At 60.7% G+C, this 22,437-nt stretch overlaps 1 protein-coding gene across 1 annotated transcript in view; it reads right to left on the bottom strand.

The window, feature by feature from the left end:
* Positions 1-22,437, bottom strand: part of SDK1 (sidekick cell adhesion molecule 1) — a 182,814-nt gene that overhangs the window by 31,813 nt on the left and 128,564 nt on the right. The window contains exons 23-25 of the mRNA XM_061207928.1: positions 8,677-8,792; positions 6,619-6,805; positions 4,741-4,878 (exon numbers count right to left, since the gene is read on the bottom strand). Of these exons, the coding sequence (XP_061063911.1) occupies positions 4,741-4,878; positions 6,619-6,805; positions 8,677-8,792 (441 nt within the window). The remainder of the gene's footprint in view (positions 1-4,740; positions 4,879-6,618; positions 6,806-8,676; positions 8,793-22,437) is intronic.

Genomic DNA, 22,437 nt, shown 5'->3' on the forward strand with positions numbered 1-22,437 from the left:
ACTTTCATGGTTCCCTGCGTAAATCCCAGATCCAACAGCGAAGGGGGTGAGAGCCAGGCTTCTCCAGGAGACGCCCTTCAAGAGGCCTGCACACCCATCAGATCAGCCAGCCGCCCTAAGGGGAGGAGATATAGAATCGGGGAACTGGGGGCCGCTGGCGAGGGATGGGCCCAGGTGTGGGGACGTAGGGCAGCCAGGGCTGGACCAGGGCCCGAGGTGCCGGGCAGCCTGCCCTCAGCGGGTCCGGGAAGCTGTGTGGTGCTTTCACAGCCGCGGCCTGGTGTTCAGCCTCTCTGTTCTCACCCACAACTCTGTCCACGGTGTCGGGCCTGCTCAGCTAGGCAACGGTGCGGTCTTAGGTCAGAATGCCCCAAAGAGTCCTGGCAGAGAGGCGCCCAGGGCGAGTGCCGCTGCTCCAGGATCGGCCGGGGGCGGGTTCCCTCTGAAACTCGCAGGGTCGGCCAGCGGGACGGGGAGTGCGGACGCCCTGGGATTTGGAGCCTGTCCCAGGCCTGTTACTTCTTCCCCGTGTGACGCCGGGCGATGCACTTGACCTCTGCAGGCCTCCGTTTCCCGTCGGTCCTGAGTGGGCAGTGCCCACCTCACAGCAGTGTCAGGAGGCCCGGATCCCAGACCCTGCAGTGACTGTCCGAAAGCACATTAAACTCCGGGCGCTGCAATCCACCTGGGTCCCCGGCTGCATGTCTCCCACTCTGCGGTGGCCACGCTGCCTCAGCACCCAGGGGCTTGTGGCAGCCATCGTGGAGCTCAGCCCGCGATCCTGCTGGGCAGGCCTTGGGAGGCGGCTGGAGTGGCCGATTGCGGCCGGGCTCCTGCGTGCAGCTGTGGCTGGTCCTCACGTGCCCGGCAGGTGGCCGGCTGCCCGCCAAGGCAAGAGGATGGAGAGGTCACGTCCCTGTCGTCGCCCGAGGGCCGGCTCAGGCATGTGCACGAGGCGGCAGGGCTGCCGGAGCAGCGAGAGGACAGGGTGCCTCCCGCGTGCAAATGCTTTCCACGCCTCCGCCCGCCCCACGGCGGTTTCTGCTCCAGTGGCCACTGCGAGCCACGCAGCCAAGTCCGGAGCGACGCAATGGGGCTCGATCTGGGGCCTTCCTGTGCTCGACCCGTGACACCCACCACCAGGGGGACCGCCACCGGCAGCCACTGCCCACTCCCCGCGTGACGGCCTCCTTACGGCCCCACTTCGGCCGGGCCGTGCTCCTCTCTGGCCTGTGAGGCTGCCAGCCGTGGCCGCTGGAAGGGCTCAGGACTAGTACATCTGGTTAAGTCAGGGGTTCTGGCAGAGGCTGTGGTCCAGGCAGGCTTGTGGTGGGATCCTGGGACGTGATGCCGGGTTGGCGGTGAGCGGGGCCCTTCGGGAAGGCCACAGGGTCACCAGGGCGGCACCAGGGCAGTGGGTCGGTGAGCTCTGCTCCTGGGGAAGGGGTGTTTGCTGGTTGCCAGGGAGGCCGGGGGAGGCTCGAGGCCTGTGGCCAGCCTCACCCCAGCGGGAGCAGGGCCAGAGCTGTCGGGGGGCGGGGTGGTCTGCGGTTGGGAGCCGGCTTAGTGCAGGCCTGGTGCTGGAGGCAGCCCTGCGACGCCTCAGGCGGGACTGGACGCTTCCTGTCGCCGTCACTGTCGCGTGGGGTAGCCCCAGCCCTGGACCGGCCACTTGACAGGCAAGCAGGCGTCAGTGGGTCAGAACCTGGCGTCTGGACAGTTTGCTGCTGAGGGCGCAGGGGCCGGGGCGGCGGCTGGGTGAGCGCAGGGCTGAGCCCCCGTCCCTGCTCCGACGGCAGGGCTGGCACACTGGCTGCAGACCCAGGCTGAGAGCAGCGGCCCTCCCCACAGACAAGGGACGCTGCTGCGGATGGCGGGCGTCTCTACTTGTGAAACGAGGCGAAGACGGCTGTGACCGAAGTGACTCCACCTGCTGTCACTTCAGGGAACGGCAAGCCCCACCCGTGGCCAGAAAGCAAAATGCTTTCCTGACTGCCCCTCGGGCTCTGTCTCTGCCGCTCACCATCACGTTTACGTTCAGAGACACAAGTGCTCCAGACGTTCCCCATCATGTGACAGATAAGATCTCGGCTCTTGAACCCGCCCGCCTGGTTTCGAATCCCTCCTCTCCCCCCATTCCCCCACCGTAGGCCGCGGACAACGTCTTAAGGGCCCGAAGCCTGACTGCTTTGTCTGTAGCATGAGGATAGATGCGGCCCGCCCCGCAGGGCTGTGGTGAGGCCGAGGAGAGAACACACGAGAGCGGTGGGTGCGGCCTGGTGCGTAGTCAGTGCCGGAGGGACAGCACCTACTGGTCGGCGTGCTCGGTGGGGTCGCGTTGACGGGCGCACAGGGAGAACCCTGTGAGCTGCTTGTGGTCACCCTGAGCGTCCAAACAACGTGGAACAAACAAGCAAGCTCAACCCCAAGGACACCGGAAAACCGGAGCTGCTGCTGCACCCCCTGGCGATGAGGCGGGGTGGGGGGGGCGGGGAGCAGGCGTGGGGAGGCTTTGTGGCAACCCGGCAGCAATTCGAACGCCTGACCGTGCAGAGGAGGGTAACGGGGGGCACAGCCAGGCCCCGCGGCGGAATCCGGCCGGGCGATGGCCTTGCCTGGAGGCCAAGGAGACAGGCGTGGGCCGTGGGGTTTCTGGAAAGACCGTGCAAACCTACCCACACAGATGCTCTCCTCAGCAGTCAGTCGCTTACTTAAGGAAGCGTGGGAAGCCTCACTCACGGTCTGGGGTGAGGAGGAAGGCGGAGGCCAGTCAGGCACCATTCTTGGCAACCCTCTCTCATCTGAACGGCACTCGTGGGTTAATATCCTTGAAAAGGTGTTTGGGACCCGGGCTCGTGGAATCTGTGTGCGTGTGTGTGTGTGCGCGCGTGCATGCGTGTGCAGGGAACGCTGGTGAGCAAAATGAAAGTCTCCAGTAATTCTCGGCCCCCCCTCCCTACTGAACGAGCAAGAACGTGGCCCGTCTCCTTCTGGACCTCAACCCAAGCCACGCCCAGGCCGCCTGTCCCCAGACAGGTGCTGGGTCCTGAAAGGATACAGCAGAGTGCACTAAATCAGTGCTGGTCCCCAGCCTCTTGGCTGTTTTACAAACCGTATCCACACGTCACCTCTACTGTTATTTACCTAAGTTCACTGAGAGGCAGAAAGGACCCTCTGTCACCTCTACTGTTATTTACCTAAGTTCATGGATTTTCTGAGACGCACTTCTTCCCCCTCGCATTTTTACATCTCTGATTTGGGATGCAGCTCGGAACTGATGCTTCAAGAGGACCGGGCCGTGGTTCAGTGGAAGCATGTTTTCTTTCTCAGCACTTCATAAAATAACAATGAATCTCACAGGCCATGGCAGTGTAGATTCGATGAAATAAAATCTAGGGCTTAACTTTTCTTCTTCAAATCAACTCCCTGTTTTACTTGAATGTGCTTGTTTTAAAAGGAAACTTTTATCATGGCTTTAAATGGAGAGCCAATATCATTTGATGTGTTGGTGATATCTTTTCCTCCCAGACATTAAATAATCTATAATTTCTACAGTCTGTCTGTGTCTGTGACCAGGGCCTCACCTCCCTTCTCTGCACCACAGTGCCGGGCACACAGTGGGGACAGAAAGAAATGCCCGCGCGGCCCTCAGTGTGCGCTCCGGGAGTGGGGCAGCGGGCAGAGACGAGTGGATAAGAAATCAAATCAGCACAGAGCTGGCGGCACCAGCTACAGCAGGGGTGCAGGGACAGAGCCATGCCGTCACGGCCCAGCTCCTTCCCGCCTGCCCTGTCCAACCCTGCACCTGTGCTCTCCTCTCCCGTCCATCATCCCCGCCCGGAGCCCCCTGCCAGCCCCTCTGGTGGCGCTGGGGTTTATTCAGCCGGGGATCCCGGTCTCCTGTAACTCAGACCCTGTGCCCCTGGCTCCACCTTGGCCCCATGTCACTGGCCCTGCGGCCGCCCGGACGACTGGCATCGCCCCCTCCCTGCAGGCCCCGCGTGACCGAGCCTCTGTGGGCCAGTCTCGCCTCGGACGCTGGGCGCCTGGGCCCTTCCTGTCTCTCGGCGCCTGCCCCCGCTCCACGCCCGACGCTCTCACGCGGCTCCGCTCTCTTCTTCATGGCGCTGATCACTACCAGACTTTGTGTGTGTGTGTGTCTGTTCGCGTGTTGCTCTCTCCTCCCTGGAGCACAGCTCACTGCACTCAGGAAAGCAAGGATCTCGATGAACAGGTCAGCTCAGATCCCAGCTTTCCTGGATCCACAGACTCCAGCATCTAGAACGGCACCCGGCACACAGCAGGCGCTTAAAACAGACTTGCTGAGTGGAGTCCCCTGGCAGTCTAGTGGTTAGACTGCACTTTCACTGCGGTGGCCCGGATTCAATCCCTGGTGGGGAAACATCCCGCAAGGTGCGGGCCAAACCCCGCCCCCCCCCCACAAAAAACAAACAAAGACCTCGCTGAGTAAACGGAAGAATGAAGGCGGCCCCAGGGGAGCACCCGAGGGAAGCGTCCGGGCCCCGTTGCCCACGTGGCTCCAGCTCGTGGCACCCAGGGTGGGACGAGCACTGAGATCCCAGGCGCAGCAGGAGAGGCGGGTCTTGGGTGATAAAGAGGCCGGGTCAGGGGCCCTGCGGAGAGGGCCGTGTGGAACCCCGGACGGGCTCAGTCGGTTCACCCGCCCCTCCCGGCGCCGTGCCGTGTAGACGGTGGGTGCGACGCAGCCGGGAGGCTTACCTTGGACAGGTGCTAAGGGCTCGTACACCACTCGGTAGCCCTGCAGGACGCCATTGGCTGCCGTGGGCTCCCCCCACGAAACGTTCAGCGTGGTGGAGGTTATTTCCGAGAATGCCAGAAAGCTGGGGGTCCCGGGAGCTGGAGGACAGGACAGAGAGGACGCTCGCCGAAGCCCCTTTATGTCACCTACATACGTGTCTGCGCCTCCACGCGGAATACAGATCTTATTAGACGGTGTCTCCAACTTAGTGAAGTCTCAGTGCCGTGGATGAAGAGGAGATTTATCGATCATCTCCGAACTTCCCAGGGTCAACCAGAAACTCAGACGCTCCCGAGAAGAGCAGAGAAAATGGCGGTGTTTAAACACAAAGGAGCCTGAGAGATGCAATGGCAAAGGCATAAAAACGAATAATGGATGGAAACAGAAAATGAAGTGCAGACAGCGCCATCTTCTAGCACCTGCTGGAGGGTTCCACGGGCTCCAGTCCTGTTCCTCTGGGGAGGGGTGGGCTCTCCCCTCCCCTCCTCTCCCCTCCTCTTCCCTCCTGGGGGGCCCAGAGGCCTCTGAGGACACCCCCGCACACTGGTCCTCATCTGACAGCCCACAGGCGCCCGGCCATCTCACTGTCCCCCTTGGTCTGGAGGTGGGGGAGCTCACGTGCCACCCTGAGCTGGAAGAAGCTCCTGGCAGATGCAGAGCAGGCTGTGGGGCCAGGGAGGACGCCGACCCCGCCCGCGGCTCCCGTCTGCCTGGGCCCCGGGGGAGGGCCGGGTGGGTGCTGGCACCCAGAGCTGCTCCCTACCCCGGTGGGCACTGACGCCCCCCTAGCCGGGTTCCCCTCCGTGCTCAGAAATGCCCACTGAATCGGCCCCCACTTGCCCCCTTCCGTCCTCCCCCGTCCCTAGGGGCCCTTTGGCCCTGTGACCCGCCAGGCCTGCAGCGCCCGAGGGCCTCCACCTCCTACGCTCGGCCCCACAGGTCCGCCCAGACCCTTCCCGCTCAGAGGCCACAGACAGCCCCTCCCGGGCTGCTGGACGGGCCCCGAGGACGCAGCCCCTGCAATCCGGTCATGGGCATCCCACAGGGGGCCTGACGCTCAGCGGCCCCTGTTCCCGGGAAGGCTGAACCCACGGAAGTCTGGGGAGCCCTGAGCCGGTGGGCCTGTGCCCCATGGGCTCCCTAACTTACATGGCCAGCCTTCCACTCCCTGCATCTCAAGAAGGCCCCAGAGCTCCCGGGACCCAGGGCCCAGCCGCCGTTCCCTCGGGAAGCCTGGTCAGCCTCAGGAAGCGCCCCAAACCGCCAGGGACTCTGAGAGTCACCAGAAGAGTGAGTGAGCGGCTCAGAACGCACCCCAGATGGGGAGAGGGGGCCACAGGCAGTGTGACCCCCGGCAGGGCAGCCCGGCCACGCCCTAGGACCCGCGCGGGGCCTGTGTCTGAGAGACAGCCTGCCAGCTGCTTCCAGGGAACTCTGTGGCCCAGAGGCCCGGGGAGGCCGACACTGCGGCCTGGGCTCAGCACGTCAGCACACAGGGAGCTCCCCCTGCCCCGGGCTCTGGACCCTGAGAGAACCCCCCGCGGGCCTGGAGCAAGTCCTGCCGGTGACAGATGAGGCCCTGTGCAGATGGAAGCCCGGCCCCCCACCGCCCCGCGCTGCTCTCACTGGTGAGTGTTTACGGGGCAGCTCCACGCAGCAGGCCTGGGCTGGGCGCTGGGGACACCACATGAATCGGACCCAGAAATTCCCAGCTACTCGGGATCTGGCTTACAGGACAGGCAGCACGGAGTGCCGAGGGAATGGAGAGGGCGGGTCGGGGAACGGCTGCAGGGCAGGGAGGTGACCCAGGCTGCTGAAAGGAAACACTGTCCTCCTACCGGCCTGGTGGGTACGGCCCTGCCGGGGGTCACTCCTGGGCCCGTCTCCAGCGGCGTTGAAGGCCGAGATGCTGACCAGGTACTGGGTATGGCTGGTGAGGTTCTTCAGCTTCGCCGTGGTCTCGGGCAGGAACAGCACCCGCATCTTCTCCGTTGCGTTCTGGCTGTCCGCCTCCCAGTAGTAGATCTGCCAGAAAGAGCCAGAGGCTGGAGGCCAGCGTGGGAGGGAAGGGGTGGTGCCCCCTCTGTGTCTCAGCCTGGGGACAGGTGGCCACTGAGCCAGAGGGGACCTGAGTGTTCCCGGGGGCCGAGCTGTGCTCTGCAGAGTCAGGGGTGGCTGAGGCCAGGCCAGGGTGGACGGGGCCTGAGGATGGAGGTGGCATTTCGGTGGCATCTCCTTCGGCTGCCAGGAAAGTGCCTTTTCTCTCACAGGGCTGGCTGTGGGGGCCCTGCCCCTTCCCCCAAGCTTCTGGACAGAAGGGAGACCCATCTACCCCCTGCTCCAGGGCGACTCTATCACAAACAAGCCCCCAACTTCTACCCTACACTCCCACATTTTCTTTAAGGCTGAGATCGAAGGCTTGGATCAATGTGACCCAATACTCTGGATATTAAAACAGCCAAAAATAACGTGGAGATGAACCACGTAGGGCTCAGCCCTGTTGGAGCAACCCCTGTTTCTCCTGGGTTCCGTTTCTTCTCGTCTAGTTTTTAATGCGCTCGTGGGCGAACATGATGCCCGCGCACAAAGGTTTGCTCAGGTCATCAGAACCGCTCCCCTAGACAGCTGGCCGAGAACCACTGCCCAAGCCAGTGCCAGCCAGGCCACCCAAAGACAACCCCAATCCACGGATCCACCTCGGCTCTGTGGGCCTACAACAGGCCAGGCCGTGAGAGCCGCTGGCCCACGCACAGAGCAGCCGAGGCTGCCAGGCAGCGCGGGGCCCGGGGCCTGCTTTCCCGCGCCCGCGCGCCTGGCCAGGCCGGAGCGGAGCTGGCGGGTGAGCCTCGCTATATCCACCTGCAAGACGCAGTTTGGCTTCTGCTCTCTGAACTGCCCAGATGAGACGCTCTGCTTGAACAGGCCTTACTAACTTGAGATCAATATCCAAGTTCAACGTCTCTGTCATTAGGAAATTAGGAAACATGTTTTGGACATACATAAATAGCACCTTGCCTCCGGGCTCAGGGGACTTTCCGTTACCTCGTTAATCACTGCAGGTGCCCTGCCGTGGAGGATGGTATTTATTTTCACAAAACACCTACAAATGTCATTTTTAAAGGGACATTTAATTGGTCCAATAGTCTTCAGGGTAGGCTAGACCATGGAGTCTGATGACTGATCAACTTGGGCTCAACAGACCAGACAAGGAAATTCACTCGGGAGGAAGGTGGGGAATTTTCAAGGGACGGCACTTCAGGACGGTTTTAGCTGATCTCACGGGGTCCAAGCCCCCTACGCACGGGTGATGCTGGAGGCGGAACACTGCGGGGGGCTTCCTGCCCCCACCAACTCTGTGTCACTGTTGATCACCTGATGCTTGGACTGCAACAGGCTGCTGCCTCTCTTGGATCCCACCTCTGGGATATTTAATGTGGAATCATGACAGTTCAGCGTAAGGGTTCTCAAAGTGAGGTTCCCAGGAGCACGCAAATCCTTGGGCCCCATCCTGGACCTACCAAACAAGAGACTCGGACCCAGGGCAGGGCTGGGGGGGGACCTGTTCTCTTGAGTGCTTCCCTTTTACTGTCAGCAAAGGCGGTGGAGACCCCCAGAGGGGGTGCAGGAGGAGGGAGGTGCGGGGAACTGGGCCCCCCCCCCCCAGGCCAGAGGCAAGGTCAGGCTGAGCCCATTCCAGCCGCTCGGCGATGCCCGGGGCTCTGGGGGCCGAGGGTCCTTCGGCGTGAGTCAGGACGGGAAGCAGAAGGGCAGGGTGAGCCGAGGGCGGCCAGGGTCCCAGCGGAGCCCTCGGGAGATCTGGGGATTCAGGCTGCTGGGGATCCTGGCCCACAAGTGACCTGGAAGGAAGAGCCAAACCAAGCGAGAGAGTGCCTTGCCTTGTAGCCCTGGATGTTTCCGTTCTGGCTCTCGGGCGGCGGCGGGTCCCACGTGACCTCCAGCTGGCTGGCCGTGAGTGGGTTCACCTGCACGTGCTGCGGAGCCATGGCCGGGGCTGCGGAGAGAGCAGCGGGGTCCGCTGAGAAGCCCCGAGACCCTGCCCTGGACCACCCAGCTTGTATGCCAGCATGACCACAAACCCTTCTCAGAACCACGCTTTTAAATGCATGAAATGAAATCTGGAGAATCCCAAAGAAAACCGATTATATCGAGACACGGCAGAGCTTTGGAAGACGAAGGTGTGATACAGTAACCCACGTGCTTGTGACTGAGCCCTGAAGTCAGGCTTAGAGCTGCTCTAGCGACGGCTCTGAGGTCAAGCGGGATGAGCGGAGACGGCACAGTAACAGACAACCTCGCCGCGACAGGGGCACACCCGGGGGCCCTGCCGCTGAGAGAGTCCCAGGCCCCACTGATGCGGCACTGGTGCGTCACCACATTCATAACCGAGGGAGATGCTAAGTTCCAGGTGGAACTCGGAGAAAATAAAGGCATTTGTGGGAGTTCCCTGGCGGCCCAGTGGTTAGGACTCTGTGCTTTCACTGCCGAGGGCCTGGGTTCGATCCCTGGTCAGGGAACTACGATCCCACAGGCCTCGCGGCCAAAAATAAATAAAGAAAGGCATCTGTGTTCCCACCACGAGTCCCGGATCCTGGAGTACGAAGCCCTGCTCCAGGTGGGGCTGACGGCTGCAGACCCGGGGCTGCCCCTCCTTGGGGACAGAGCACAGAGGCCACAGCTCCGCGCCCCCCAGGAGGACCCGGTCCCACTCCTTCCCTCCCAACCCCGAGGGCCCCCGGGTGCTGTGTGGGTGTCAGCAGGGCCACACTGTGCAGGTCAAAGGTGAAAGGTGACTGACAGGGCGCCATGGCCGTGGCCTTGCAGGCAGCCGCGGGTAAGTTGGGAACGACGCAGAGGACGCATGTGTACATTTGGGGACATTTCTCCCCGCCGGCCGGTCTGTCCTCTGCCTCCCAGGACCTACTCCTTCCTCCCACCTGGGTGACCCCTCCCCCGGTGAACTCCACGCTGGGCTGGACCCTGGGGAGCTCCACGGAGCTGTCGGGGACATGGCTGCAGGGGCAGGGCGCCAACCCAGCACCCTCGCCTTCCGCGGCCCTGCCTGCGGCCTGGGTGCTGCCTCTTGACTCAAGTCTATTTAGGGCCACGAACAGAAAGGACCACACGTCAGCGTCGGAGGGAGGCAGCCCAGCTCACAGTCTCTCTGGAGAGGCCTCCTGGGGAGAGGATGACCTCCTTGAGGCACCCCTCCCCCGCGTCTTCCCCTCCCTGCTTCCCCCACCACCAGTGTAGAATAAAATAGCAATTAACACCCACTCAGCCTGACACCAATTATTTATTTTGTTCTGTGTGGCTCCTGTGTTATCGCTGCCCACCCTGCCGTTAATGGAAATGTTAATAACCCACACCAGGTTGCTGTGACAGATGCTTGGCCTCATTATCAGAAATTCTTATTTACCGCTCCATTAAACAACGGAATCACACAAAAAAACAATTCAATCAAAACTAACTGGAGGAATTTTAACGGCCACATTAATAATCCAAAACATAAATAAAGTTAATGTCTTCTGCCTGTTTGCCATGGGCGACTCTATCACAAAATTACTGTTGTACGATTAAAATGTGAAAGGCAAAATTGAGCACAGCCATTACCCTGGTGGTGGGTTAGGACCATCTGTGTGTGGTCGCCCCAGTCCCCCAAGTTTCCCTCTCGAAGCACAGCCAAACCTAGGGCCCACGACGGCTCTGGGGTCGACACGGGCTAGACAAAGCCTCCCTCCACCGCCACCCCCGGTCCCGTCCTGGGCGGCTGAGCCCCACGCGCTGTCTCCACGACCCACAGCTGTCCTACAGCACAGCCCCTTCCGGCCACAAAAATGCTGCAGGTGACAAGGACTTTTGTGATGCTAACACACCAGAGGAGGGAGAAACCCAGGTGAACACAGAGCAAAGCACGTCGGTTTCAAGACTTAATTTTTTTGGCTCCTGAGATCCTCGGGGTCTCCACCCTGACGGGAGACCCTGACTTGCAGGAAGGCCATCTGTCTGCACCCCCAGTGCAACCCTCTTCTGTCATGCAGGTGCTCAGTTTGGAAACCGATGGCGCGTCTGATGGGTGGTGATTCTCTTGTTCTCCACCCTCAGCACCTGTGGAGTACGGCGCCCACGAACATCAGCTCAGAATGCTGTGTTAAAAGGCATGAAATTAGTTTTTAAAAGCACGCTGGCCTGGCCTGGCAGTCCCTGGCGTTTGCTGATACGCAGATTGCCCACGGACAGCGCTGGAAGGCGGGTGCAGGGTTAGGGCGCAGAGCGGAGATTCTCTCCATCCGGCGTCTCGGCCCAGGCAGACGACGCTGTCCCACAGCTGTCACCCACCGGCCTTGAGGGATCGCTCCTGCCACCCCGGCCCCGGGGAGAGGGCCGGGCAGGGTGGTGATAGAGAAGCTTCCTGGACTTCTGGGGGCTCCTTGCACCTGACAGCAGTAGTGGAATCCCAGAGATTTCTGGAATCTTCTGGGATTCTGGCTGAGCGCTGGGAGAGGCCCTGCAAAGCTGGGTGCTGTGGGCTGGACTCGGCGGGCGGGTCCCACGGAGCACGGAGGGCAGCACTTTGTCCAGCTCGCTCGGCCCCGACGTGGCCATCAGGCGTCAGGGACACACGGCGGCTGCCCTGACCCGGTGTAGGCTTGCTGCTGACAGCGGGGCGCTGGCTCACGGGCTCCTGGCTCTGCGTCCCGCAGACCCTGGGCGGCCCTGGGCTCATCGGGGCCCCCACGTCAACCTTTCAGAACCTCTGCTCCAGGGAGGCAGCTGCGCCGGCAGCAGTGTGCTCAGACCACAGCAAGAAGAGGAAACAACGCCTCAAAGGCGCTTGGCAAACAGCCGAGGCTGGGAGGGCAGGGGCTTGTCAGCTGCTCGGGTGGGGCCGTTCCCCATCCGGCCCCCGCTCGCCGGCTCACTCCGCCCCCGTGGCGCGGCGGGGGGCGCCCACCCACCCTGCAGACAGTCCCCCCCGAGGGAGCTGCACGCCTCCCTCTGACACTGGCCTGGCTGACGACAGGGGAGCAGTAGTTACATGCAGGGCCCTTCCCAGCAGGAGCTTCCAGTGCGTTCCATGGCGCCGACCCCTCCCCACCCCCAGACCAGCGGGGCCCCCAGGGGGGCCGATCCCCATCTGTGTCTGGGAGCATGAGAGACGTAGCTGACCGTGAAGGACAGGGACGCGAGAGAGGCAACACACGGGTGGTGTTTCAGGCGCTGAGACTTGGGGGTGATTTGTCGCCACGGAGCAACTTCGCTGACGTTTTCCTGAATATCAACCAGGCCCTCGGCTTAGCTCGGAGGGGCGGGTGGACACAAGGATGCACAAGACAGGTTCAGCAGGAGAGATCATTCACAGCAGTCATAGTACCAGGTAGAACGTGAGGACAGGGTCAAAGGGCCACGAGGGGTCACCTCTGGCTGGGGGACGTGGGGTTGTTCCTGGGAACAGAACATCCAGCTGGCTCTTCAGGAATAGGGGGGATCTACCATGGGACTGTGGGCCGGGGAGGCGGGGATGGAGGAGCAGTGGAGAGCTGGGGGGCAGGGCGTCTGCCGGCGTCACGACAGACGGGCGTCCGGGGGCTGGAACTGCTGTTGAGGGACCAGGCCAGACCATGCTCGGTTTTGACTTTCACTCTTTGTAAGCCAGTGATTTATTACTTGGGTAGAGCAAGATTTTCACTGATAATCTGAGGATCATTGTTAATGTTTTAATATAATGAAATAAAATGTATTTCTTTATGTGATTTTTAAAAAACTGTACATTCATCAGTTCACTTTAATTACACCAACATTTCTCTGGTCAAACACTCTTTCTGATTTCCTGTCAAAGTGAGTAGGAAACAGAATGCTTGAATGTAATTCACCTTCTCAGCAAACTTTGCCAACACATCTGTTCCCCTAAGCGGGGATAACCGGTGGGGAGGGACTCCAGGTCTGGGTAACTGTGTGGCCTCTGGGCGCCCTTGGTCCATAAAGGAGGTTTACATGGGTGGCGGGGGCTTCGGCCCCAAGGGACAAGCAGTGACTCGGCCCAGGAAGGAAGGAGGGGGCAGATCGCAAGGGCCCAGGAAGGAGCCACGTCTGGGCAGGCGTGCAGCCCCGTCCTCCTCCGGAAGAAGGCTGTGAGTCACTGCTGCCACCAAACGGGACGTCCAACGCCCGGTCACCAGGACGCCAGGCAGCTGGGAGCCCCGCCCGCAGGAACTCAGGTCCGTAAATGAGCATTTCCGTTGACATTACAAAGTAATTTTTAACAGAGCTTACAACAGACAAAAGTGAGATCACATCTGATAAATCTGTAACGAACATGAGGGACACGCACCACCCTTCTCTCAACCGACAGCCCCCATCTCTCCAGAGCCCCCAGGACTTGTGACGACAAACACAGTGGTGCTAACGTCTGCTGTAACCTCTGGTTAACGTAGGGACCCGTCAGTGGGAATGTGAACGGCGCTGACGCCGATACCAATGGTGATCCCTTCATACCAGGGGATCAGGCATCTCTTCCAAACCCTTCATCTGGGCTCACTTCATCCTCATAACCTGGGGAGGTGGGTACAAGTCACTGCCCATTACACAGACGGGAAGACTAAGGCCCAGAGAGATCCGGTAACCTGCCCGAGGTCACACACTCAGCAAGCGTGTGGATTTGGCCTCGTACAAACCCAGGCAGCCTGGCTCTGAGCCTCCCTCCCTCCCTCCCACGGGAATTCCTGGGGCCGGGGCGGGGTAGTGGGTGGGGTGGGTGGGGTGGGTGGGTAGGGGGGGCAGGGAATTCAGCCCCACGTGCCGTGACTGGGTTCCTGGAGCAGCCCCCTCGGACCAGCACATCTCACCCCCACTGCCGTCCTCCCCTCCGAGCTCCGACCCCCAGCCTGTCCTCCATCACCTCACTGCTGAGCCAGGACCAAAAACAACTCCAAGGAAGCTTAGCAAGAAGAATCAGGAAACTGGTCACAAAAACTATTTTCAAAAAAATCAATGCCATGTACTCCAGGCTATAGAAACCATAGCTGGGAGGCTGTGGAAGAAGCCCTGGCTGGCGAGTTTAAGGTTTGGGCTCAGCTGGTGGGACTTGGGACTCTGTTCAATCTCTGAGCCGCAGTTCCATTGTTTGTAAGATTGGAGAAAATATCAGACGTAAAGGGTTTTCGAGCTGAAATGAAATGGGTGGTGTGAGAGCAGAGCAAGGCCTGGCCAGGGGCGCGTGGTGCCCCCAAGCTCGTCCCCGAGGTGACCTCTCTGTCCAGATAATCGCCCGAGGGTTTATCTGGGCACTGGGCACATAGGGCACTGCTCCTATGTGGGCTCTGTCTCTGTAGAGATGGTAGGTAATCGAGTCACCACGCGCTGACACGTCTAGATGTCCGTCTCCCTGGTGGTTCCCGTATGAACCGAGAGCAGCCCAGGTGTGTCACCATGGATCCTGGTCGCAGCTCCACGGACCCCACTCCTGTGCTCACAGCCTCATGCGATCCTTCTGACACGTAGGATATGGCAGACGCGGTGGGGTGGGCAGCCTCCTGCAGGCAGGTCAGGGCGCCTGAGCCGCCCCTCCTGCTGGTGCCCCCTCCTGGCTCCTCTCACCCCCCACCAGCTCCCTCTAAGGAAGGCAGCCCGTATGGTGATGCGCCACGGAGAGGTGGCCAGGCGAGGGCCTCGGGGAGGCCTCTGCCCATCAGCCCAGGAAACGGGGTCCCGCGCACAACCACCCGTGAGCTCAGAAAGGGGCCCTGCCTGGTCGAGCCCTTGGACAGCGCTGCAGGCCTGGCGACACCTTGTGAGAGACCCAAGGGAGAGGACCCAGCTAAGTTGAGCCTGGATTCCTGACCCGCAGACTCTGAGAGGTAGCAGGTGTGTGCTGTCTGAGCAGCTACGTTGGGACAATTTGTTACCCAGCAGCAGATAACTAATACACCCCGACCAGTGCGAGCTCCTCAGGGAAAGCACCCAGCCCAAGGCTAGACTGCACGCTCTGGGCTGCCAGAGGCTGGCTGGAATTTGGTGTGGCCCCTGTTGTAAATGCAGGATTTCATGGTGTTCCAGCGAAACACCCTCTGTTAAGGTCAACATGTCCTCTTAACCAGCCCAGACCCAGCTGTGGCCTGGGCCCCATGAGTTTGCACAGGAAATCTAGGATAAGCTCCTGGCCTTTTCACTGGTGGATGTCCTGGCAGAATTACAGAATTCTGGAGCAGTGCAGGAGCTTACAGGTGCCTCGGACCAAGGACGGGGTGAGTTAAAGAGGGCTCTTAGCCCTGACAGAGCACGTTCACACGTGTGGACAGAATTGGGGGTGCTCCAGCTGCGGACCAGGCAGCAGCAGCCCTAGGACGCCTAGGACGCCGAGCGTCCAAAGAGTGTATTTTAAAAGCAGTGGTTTCAATATGAAAGGAGGTGGAGGCCAGAGAGTTCCAGACTCATAAGAACAAGCATATTTTTCTTACAGATATTTCCGTGATAAAGGTTAGTGCCGAACAAAATCCAGCATTTGGTTTCATCCAGCAATGACCTTTGTTTTCCCATCATCGCCACTGCTCACACCATCTTATCAGCTTAATCACTGCTACCACCGTTACGAGACGCAAAGTTAGAAGCCACTCAAGCAAACCAGCTACATTGCTCGCGACTGTTGTGGGTTTTCTTTTTTTCCTCTTTGCCTGTAGAGTGAGTTTCCCATCACGGCAAGATCCAGGTCCTGACAGACCATGACTGTATTGTAGCCGACCTGGTCCTCATAACACAATTCACCGTCCCTAATTAACCAACTGCACCCCATGTAGTTTGTATTCACAAGACTCAAGCTGTAGGGAAAGGATCTTATTCTCATTTTCCCCCTTAGAAAACTGAGGCTTAGAGGAGTTAAGTCACTTGTCCCAGGACGGACTGGATTGGAACTTGGGTCTGCCGACTCTAGGGCCCAAGCTACTTCCCCAGGGCAGAGTTGGGAAGATTTCCATAAAGGGCCAGGCAGCATTTTAAGCTTCAAGAGACAGAAGGTTTCTGTTGCAAGAACTCAACTCTGACTTTGTATATAAGGGAATGGAAGTCTCAATAAAACTTTATTTACAAAAACAGGCACTGGCTAGGTTTGGCCTGAGGGCCTGGTCTGGAACCCTGCTCTACTAGGGTACAGACTGGTTAACCCGTTGATTTTCCACATTTTTGAACCCCGTGTCTCTCCACTCTGATGCTGATTCCAGAGGGGCCTTGCTCTCTAAGAGAAAAACAGTGGCCTTGGATGCAGTGGCCACACCAGTGCATCCCAGGACCCCTGACCAGCTAAGCATTCCTGGAGAACCCTCTGGAAACTCTGGTGCTTGTTTTTCTCATCTGTAAAACAAAGGTGACCTTTAAGCCCCATACCTCAGGTGTGGTGGGTCTGTGAGCCAAAGCAAAGGACACAAGCGGAGGTGGAGGGGGTCTCCCTCCAATTCCCACGTCCAGTTGCCATGGAGACCAAGCTGGAGTCGGCCAGGGTCAGAGGTCAGACCGAGACCAGGGCTGAGAAGCACCCACTCGACTTGGTGATAAGAAGCTCCAAGGGCAGAGGGGCGGGAGCTGGCAGGGTGGCCGTGGAGGAGAGAACTGGGGTTGGGAAGAGTAGGCAGTTCCCTGGGGGTCTGAGTGCTGACTGGATACTGATTATATTGAGAAACTGTTATTAATTTTTCTAGGTGTGATAATGACTCTGTGGTTATATACACATATTTTTGAAAGAGTTCTTTTAGAGACACATCAAGGTATTTTTGAATAAAACGATACAATGTTTACAAAAATGGACATGATGTCTGAGAACAGGGGAGCAGAGACGCAGGTGGGTGGCGAGATGGGGGAAGATGGTCACGGTGCCTGGCGGTTGAGCTGGGTGCTGAGCGCACAGCCTTCTGTCTCCTGGTCCGTCTACTTCAAACTTCCCTCATTTCCCCAAGTTAAACAACATAAGACAAACGAAAGCAAGCAGGTTCTTTCACGAAGAGCTTGACTGGGAAGGAGAGGCAAGAGCTGGGCCAGTGTCTGGGGTGAGACCTGCGCTCGGGTGGGACACGGGGTCACGGCACGTCTGGATCCCCGGCTCCGTCCGTGCTGCTGGGAGCCCAGCGGGCGGTGTGAACACCCGACTCTGGGTGGCCGTCTCCCCAGCCGCCCACATGGAGACGGTGCCTCCTTGGGGTGGACGATCCAGTGTCCACTCTGCCTGCAAAGCTCAGCTGCAGCCCCACTCCTGGCCACCCCGAGCTCTGTGACACTCAGAGGCCCACCCCGTGTGGCTTGACCCTGGATGGCCTCAGCCCCTTCTAGGACCCACGGGAGGCCATTTCCCTTCTGCCCAGAGGGCGCCCTCGTCCAGGGCAGGACTGGGGTCTCCCCGCCTTCAGGGGCCTAGCGAGGGGTGCGCTGCGAGCCACCGGTCGGGTAAACCGCGGGGTTCTCTGGAGACTCTGGCCAAGGACACGGACTCCAAATTGTGTGGCGTTTGCGATCCTTTCCAAACAAAGTGCTACGTGTTAGAATATTCCCTATAACCTTCCTACATTGATGGAAATAAAGTTAGGAATAATGTCATTTCTCTACCAGTGTTTCCTGGGCTCCCGTGTCTGCTAGGAAAGGCCGGAACCCAGGCAGGGCGGCGTGGGGAGCCCGGGGGGCGTGAGAGGGATGCCCGGGTTTGGGGGGGCGGCTGACCCCACCGTGGCGGGAAGAACGCAGGGTGGGCCTGGTGCAGCCGAGGTGCTGCTGGGGGGCAGACTGGGGCGGGGCCGGGGGCTCCCATGGGCCACCCTCAGGGGCACATTGTGCTTCCCTACAGACACAGGGATGCACGGAGGGGAGGAACTGGAAAAGCGACGGGATGGGGTTTGGGCCCAGGAAGGATCAGTCCAGCGGGGCGTGGAGGACGGGTGGAGGGCGGCTCCAGAGGCTCCTAGGGCTCCCGCGGGAGGGGCCTGGGGGCCAGCTCACCCCCGGGGGGGCCCTGCCCCACCCTCTGTCCCAGCATTAACGAGGCCCTACCAGGGCCGGTCGCTCTCCCTCCTGCCCGCCCCCAGGGCCGCGTCTGACTCTGCTCTACTGGCCTAGTCCCGGGGGCACCCCGAGTTCTCGGCGCATCTGCTCCTGGTACCCCGCCCCCACTGCGCTTGCAGAGCGTTTGAAAACCAACGCGGACGCTGGGCTCCTTGTCTCCTTCCCCACGCGGGCCTCAGAGCAGGCGTCCTGGGGTCAGGGGTGCAGGGGAGAGAGCCCGGAGAGGCGGCAAAGGCCCGAGCAGTATCTTGCTATCTCCCCAGCACGGCAAGGGGATGGGCAAACTCTGCACCCATCCTCCACCTCCGGGCCCTGCGGCCCTGGGTCGGGTGCTGGAGACGCCCCCTCCGCGGGAGCCCCGGGCTGCACTCCAGGCACTGGCTCCTGGGTGTGCGTGCCGAGGAGGCAGAGCCCCAGGGAGACTGGGTGATGATCTCGGAGCGTCCCCTGTTCCTCTGGGAGATGGCGACAGCGACTCCCGCCTAAGCGGTGGTGCCGACGCACGCCCGGCACACAGCAGGCTGTCCCCTGGCCGCTCCACCCGGCGATGGCCCGGATATGAGTCCACGCCTCTACCCGCACGCAGCACCGCCGGCTGTGCCCGCAGGTGAGGCTGGCCACTGAAGCGGAGAGCACCTGCCCGCGCGTTTCACCCCTTCGTGGCCTGTGCTCCACGAGCACTGCCCGGGGGACCCCCGGGGACAGGGCCCTGTGCACTGCGGGAAGGGAAGCCGCGCTAACGCCTCTCAGACGAGCGCCGCTCACGGTGCGTCACACGCGGTCTCAGGCCAGCGCGCCTCCAAAACCCTTTACTGTCCCCCGGGGCTCGAGGGCTGCCCTCGCTTGCCACGAAGGGGAGCAGAAACACGTGGGATTTTCCTCTCGTCCCAACCGACGGTAATCACACACCTGGAGCCCGTACAAGACAGGTAGAACCCGCAACCCTCGAGCAGTTTTTTTGAGTCTTTAACGACAACCAAACCAAGAGTTTCAAGATACTTTCCTGTCTTCTGAAGCAGCGCGTACACCAAAGGCAACCCGGACGCCGCTCTGAAATGACTGAAGGGTCATAAATACTGAGTTTGCATGTCCGTCTGTTTTCCCAAAAATTGTGGACCCAGTGACACAGTCTGGACGTTCCACTGCCGACCTGAGCTTCCGCGGGCACGTCCCACCGGACGCAGAGCGAATCCTGGCTCCTTCGCTGAAGAACCGACAACGTCCTCCCTCCTGCTGGGTCTCGGGGACAGGGCGGACCTCGGCCCCGGGTCTAGTCAGGGACGAGCCGCTGGGACATCTGGGATCACAGAACAACACAAGGAAACTGCGGGCTGGGGCTCAGACTGCACCAAGGGACCCACCAACTCCAGCAAGAGATGCGAAGGGAGAGACAGGCCAGCAGTGAGAGCTGGAGCCCGACACAGCCACGCGGCCGCACACCGGGCTGCAGAGCCCACGCGCGTTTTGCTGGGCTGTGCGGAGTTCCCTCACCCTACACCCCAGACCCGCAGTCCTGGTCCCACGACAGTCTGTGAACATCAGGTGTGTCGGGGCATCAGGTCCGGCCCAGGCCCAGCACTTGGCTGAATCAGTCACTCTCTGGCCCGGAACTGCTCCTGCCCGACGGCAACCTGTCTGGCCAGACCCGCCTTGGGTTTGCACTGGGTTCCTCCTCCTCTGCCTGGACCGTGTGCGTCTCCGCTCTGCAGGTGGCACGGTTTGAATGTGGACAGAGTCCATCCGCTCTGGCTTTAAAACTGGGCCGAGGTTCAGGGGGAAGCGGGATGAACGGGGCCAGGGACCGCTCACCTTGGCCTCTACCCCGGCCCTCTTAGGTCAGGTGGCTGGTAAGGGAATCCACTAACAATCTTCACCGTGACCTGTGATAGGGGGCCCCGGGCCCTGCGCCTCAGGGAATCAACCCCAACTCACGGGGGCTGTAGCAGCACCTCCAGGGGCCGAGCATGTGGCCGGAGCAGGGGCCGCGTGCAGCAGACAGACGAGTGCAGAGTGCAGCCTGGGGCTGCTGGTCCTCCACGGCGGCTGGGATGTGCGGGTCAGGGCAGCCGCTGACGGGGTCCGGGAGGGGGTCCCTGCTCTACGAGGAGGGGTGCTGTCACCCCCTATCCCGGGTGAAGAAGCCGGCAGCAGGGTGGGGGGTGGCCCCTGTCTGCTTCCACGGGCCCCACCCCCAGAGCCGGCAACACACGCTCTGCCCTCATGGTTCCCTACAAGGCGCTCAGGGAAGGATCCGTTTTTGACCCAATTGGAACAAGAGCCCAGATGGAAGCCTCAGGCTTTGTTAGGAGGGGCTGGGTCTGCTCTGCTGCTGTCGGGGCCCCTCGTGGTGTCAGAGCCCCTGGGGATTCTCAGCCACCACGTCCCCTGAAAGGGCAGAGGCTGCAGGGCAGGCGGGAGCTGGGGCTGTAGGCGCCTCGGGCAGGAGCCCTCCCTCTGGGGTCTCCCCTCACCTCCCCAGGCCCCGGGGGTCTCCTCCCTCTGGGGTCTCCCCTCATCTCCCCGGGCCCCTGGGGGTCTCCTCCCTCTGGGGTCTCCCGTCATCTCCCCGGGCCCCTGGGGGTCTCCTCCCTCTGGGGTCTCCCCTCACCTCCCCGGGCCCCGGGGGTCTCCTCCCTCTGGGGTCTCCCCTCACCTCCCCGGGCCCCGGGGGTCTCCTCCCTCTGGGGTCTCCCCTCACCTCCCCGGGCCCCGGGGGTCTCCTCCCTCTGGGGTCTCCCCTCACCTCCCCGGGCCCCGGGGGTCTCCTCCCTCTGGGGTCTCCCCTCATCTCCCCGGGCCCCGGGGGGTCTCCTCCCTCTGGGGCACTAAGAGCTCTGGCCTTGCTGTCTTGTGTGATTCCGGTGTCGACCAGGCTGCGTTGCTTCCCTCCTTCCTGTCTAAATCTGTTCTCCTCCTTCACTCCCCCAACATTTCAGAGTGTTTGCTGTGCTCCAGGCAACCATGAAGCCCCAAGGACCCTGGACACTGGGGTGAATCAGAGGGGTCTTTGCATCACAGACAGGAGGTGCAGAGAGCAGAATGGGTGGCGTGTTCCGGAGCAGAGGGGTCCCTAGTTCTGCCCAGGCTGGGGTCAGGGCGGCCAGGCCTTGAGGGGCTGGCCTTGAAGTTGGGCTGAGCGGAAGATTGGGGGGTCTTCCCAGGGACTGGGGGAAGAGCAGGGGTTCCCGGCAGATGCAGCGCGGTGTGGGTGGGATGGCGTATGTTCCGCGGGAGCAGCCTGGGAGGTCTGGAAACACAGATGTGCCCCAGGCAGGAGGGCAGCCTTATCCTGAAGGTGGGGCCTGTCCTCCAGTAAGTGTCCTGAAGGCCAGGATATGGGCTCCTTTCAGCTGTAGAACCCCGAGAACACAGACCTGGGCCTGGAGATTTCACAGGGGCGGGGGCGGGGGTGACTGGCACAGCAGTCCTGCTGAGGAACCCACAGACACATCTCCCAGAAGCAGCTCTGGCCCCTTGGAAAACTCTGCCATGAGTGCCGCACCGACAGCTAGAGCAAACACCCAGTCCCCTTCTGGCAGCACATCCAGATCTCCCCTGGGGATCTGGGGATCCCTCCTCCCATGCGGTCCCTGTGGTCCAGGTAGAGATGACATAATCCCCTGGCTTTGGGACCTCAGGCCATTGGCTGCAGCAGATGGGCGTGTAAGGCAGGTTAACGGGGGCCAGTGGATTGCCACTGTAGGCACCGTAGAAAAAGGAGGCTCTCTTTCTGCTGCCTGAAGCTACAGGGCCACCTGGATGAAGAGCCCACCCCAGACAGGAGTGAGCTGAGAGGAGAGTGGAACCAAGGGGGGACACGGGACCAGCCTGTTAGGGCGCTGGATCCAGCCATGCCTGAAGCTGTACCCAGGCTCTTCAACTTTTCTGTTATGTGAATTGATAATTGATTCTTTCAGCTGAAGCCTGTTTGGGTTTCTATCTCTTGCAAACTGGAGTCCTTACTAATGTATTATTTTTACCAATTTGAAATGCCTGGACTCAGAAATCAATCTCAATGAGAAATCTCCTAAAGATTACGCTTTCTCTCTGAGGTTAAAAGGATTTAAATATTACATATTTGGACTGGAGGGGACCCAAAGATCATTAACTCTCAACCTCTCATTGTTCTGTAGCTGGGCCAGACCAATCCAGTAACCACACAGGGTCTCAGTCACTCACTCACCACTTACTGACTGACCAGTCCAGGCGTGTCCTGGACATTTATCCCGCAGGTGGGACAGGCAAGTTGGGGGCAGAGCTGGGACAAGGACCCCAGTCTCCTCACTCCTAGCGTGCAGCTTTCCCCTCTGCACCACGGTCCTCAGGGCCAGGGCTCAGAGAGGTGAAGTAACTGGCCCAGCATCACACAGCCGGAAACCGGCCGAGCCGACACTCAGACGCTCAGGGCGGTCTAACTCGGGAAACCGTGTTGTTTCCAGGCTGTTTTCACACAAGTCTGAGCGTTTCATGCCGACCAGTTTGCGACATGATGAAGCGTCTGGCCAAGTGAGTGGAAACTGGCCCCGCTGAACTTTATCTTCTGCAAGCCTGGTTAGCAGCACTGCTCAGCATCGGAACGAAACCGTTACAAGGGGCCCTTGGGC

The sequence above is a fragment of the Eubalaena glacialis genome, chromosome 13 (assembly GCF_028564815.1).
Source record: "Eubalaena glacialis isolate mEubGla1 chromosome 13, mEubGla1.1.hap2.+ XY, whole genome shotgun sequence".
In the NCBI taxonomy this organism is placed as follows: domain Eukaryota; kingdom Metazoa; phylum Chordata; class Mammalia; order Artiodactyla; family Balaenidae; genus Eubalaena; species Eubalaena glacialis.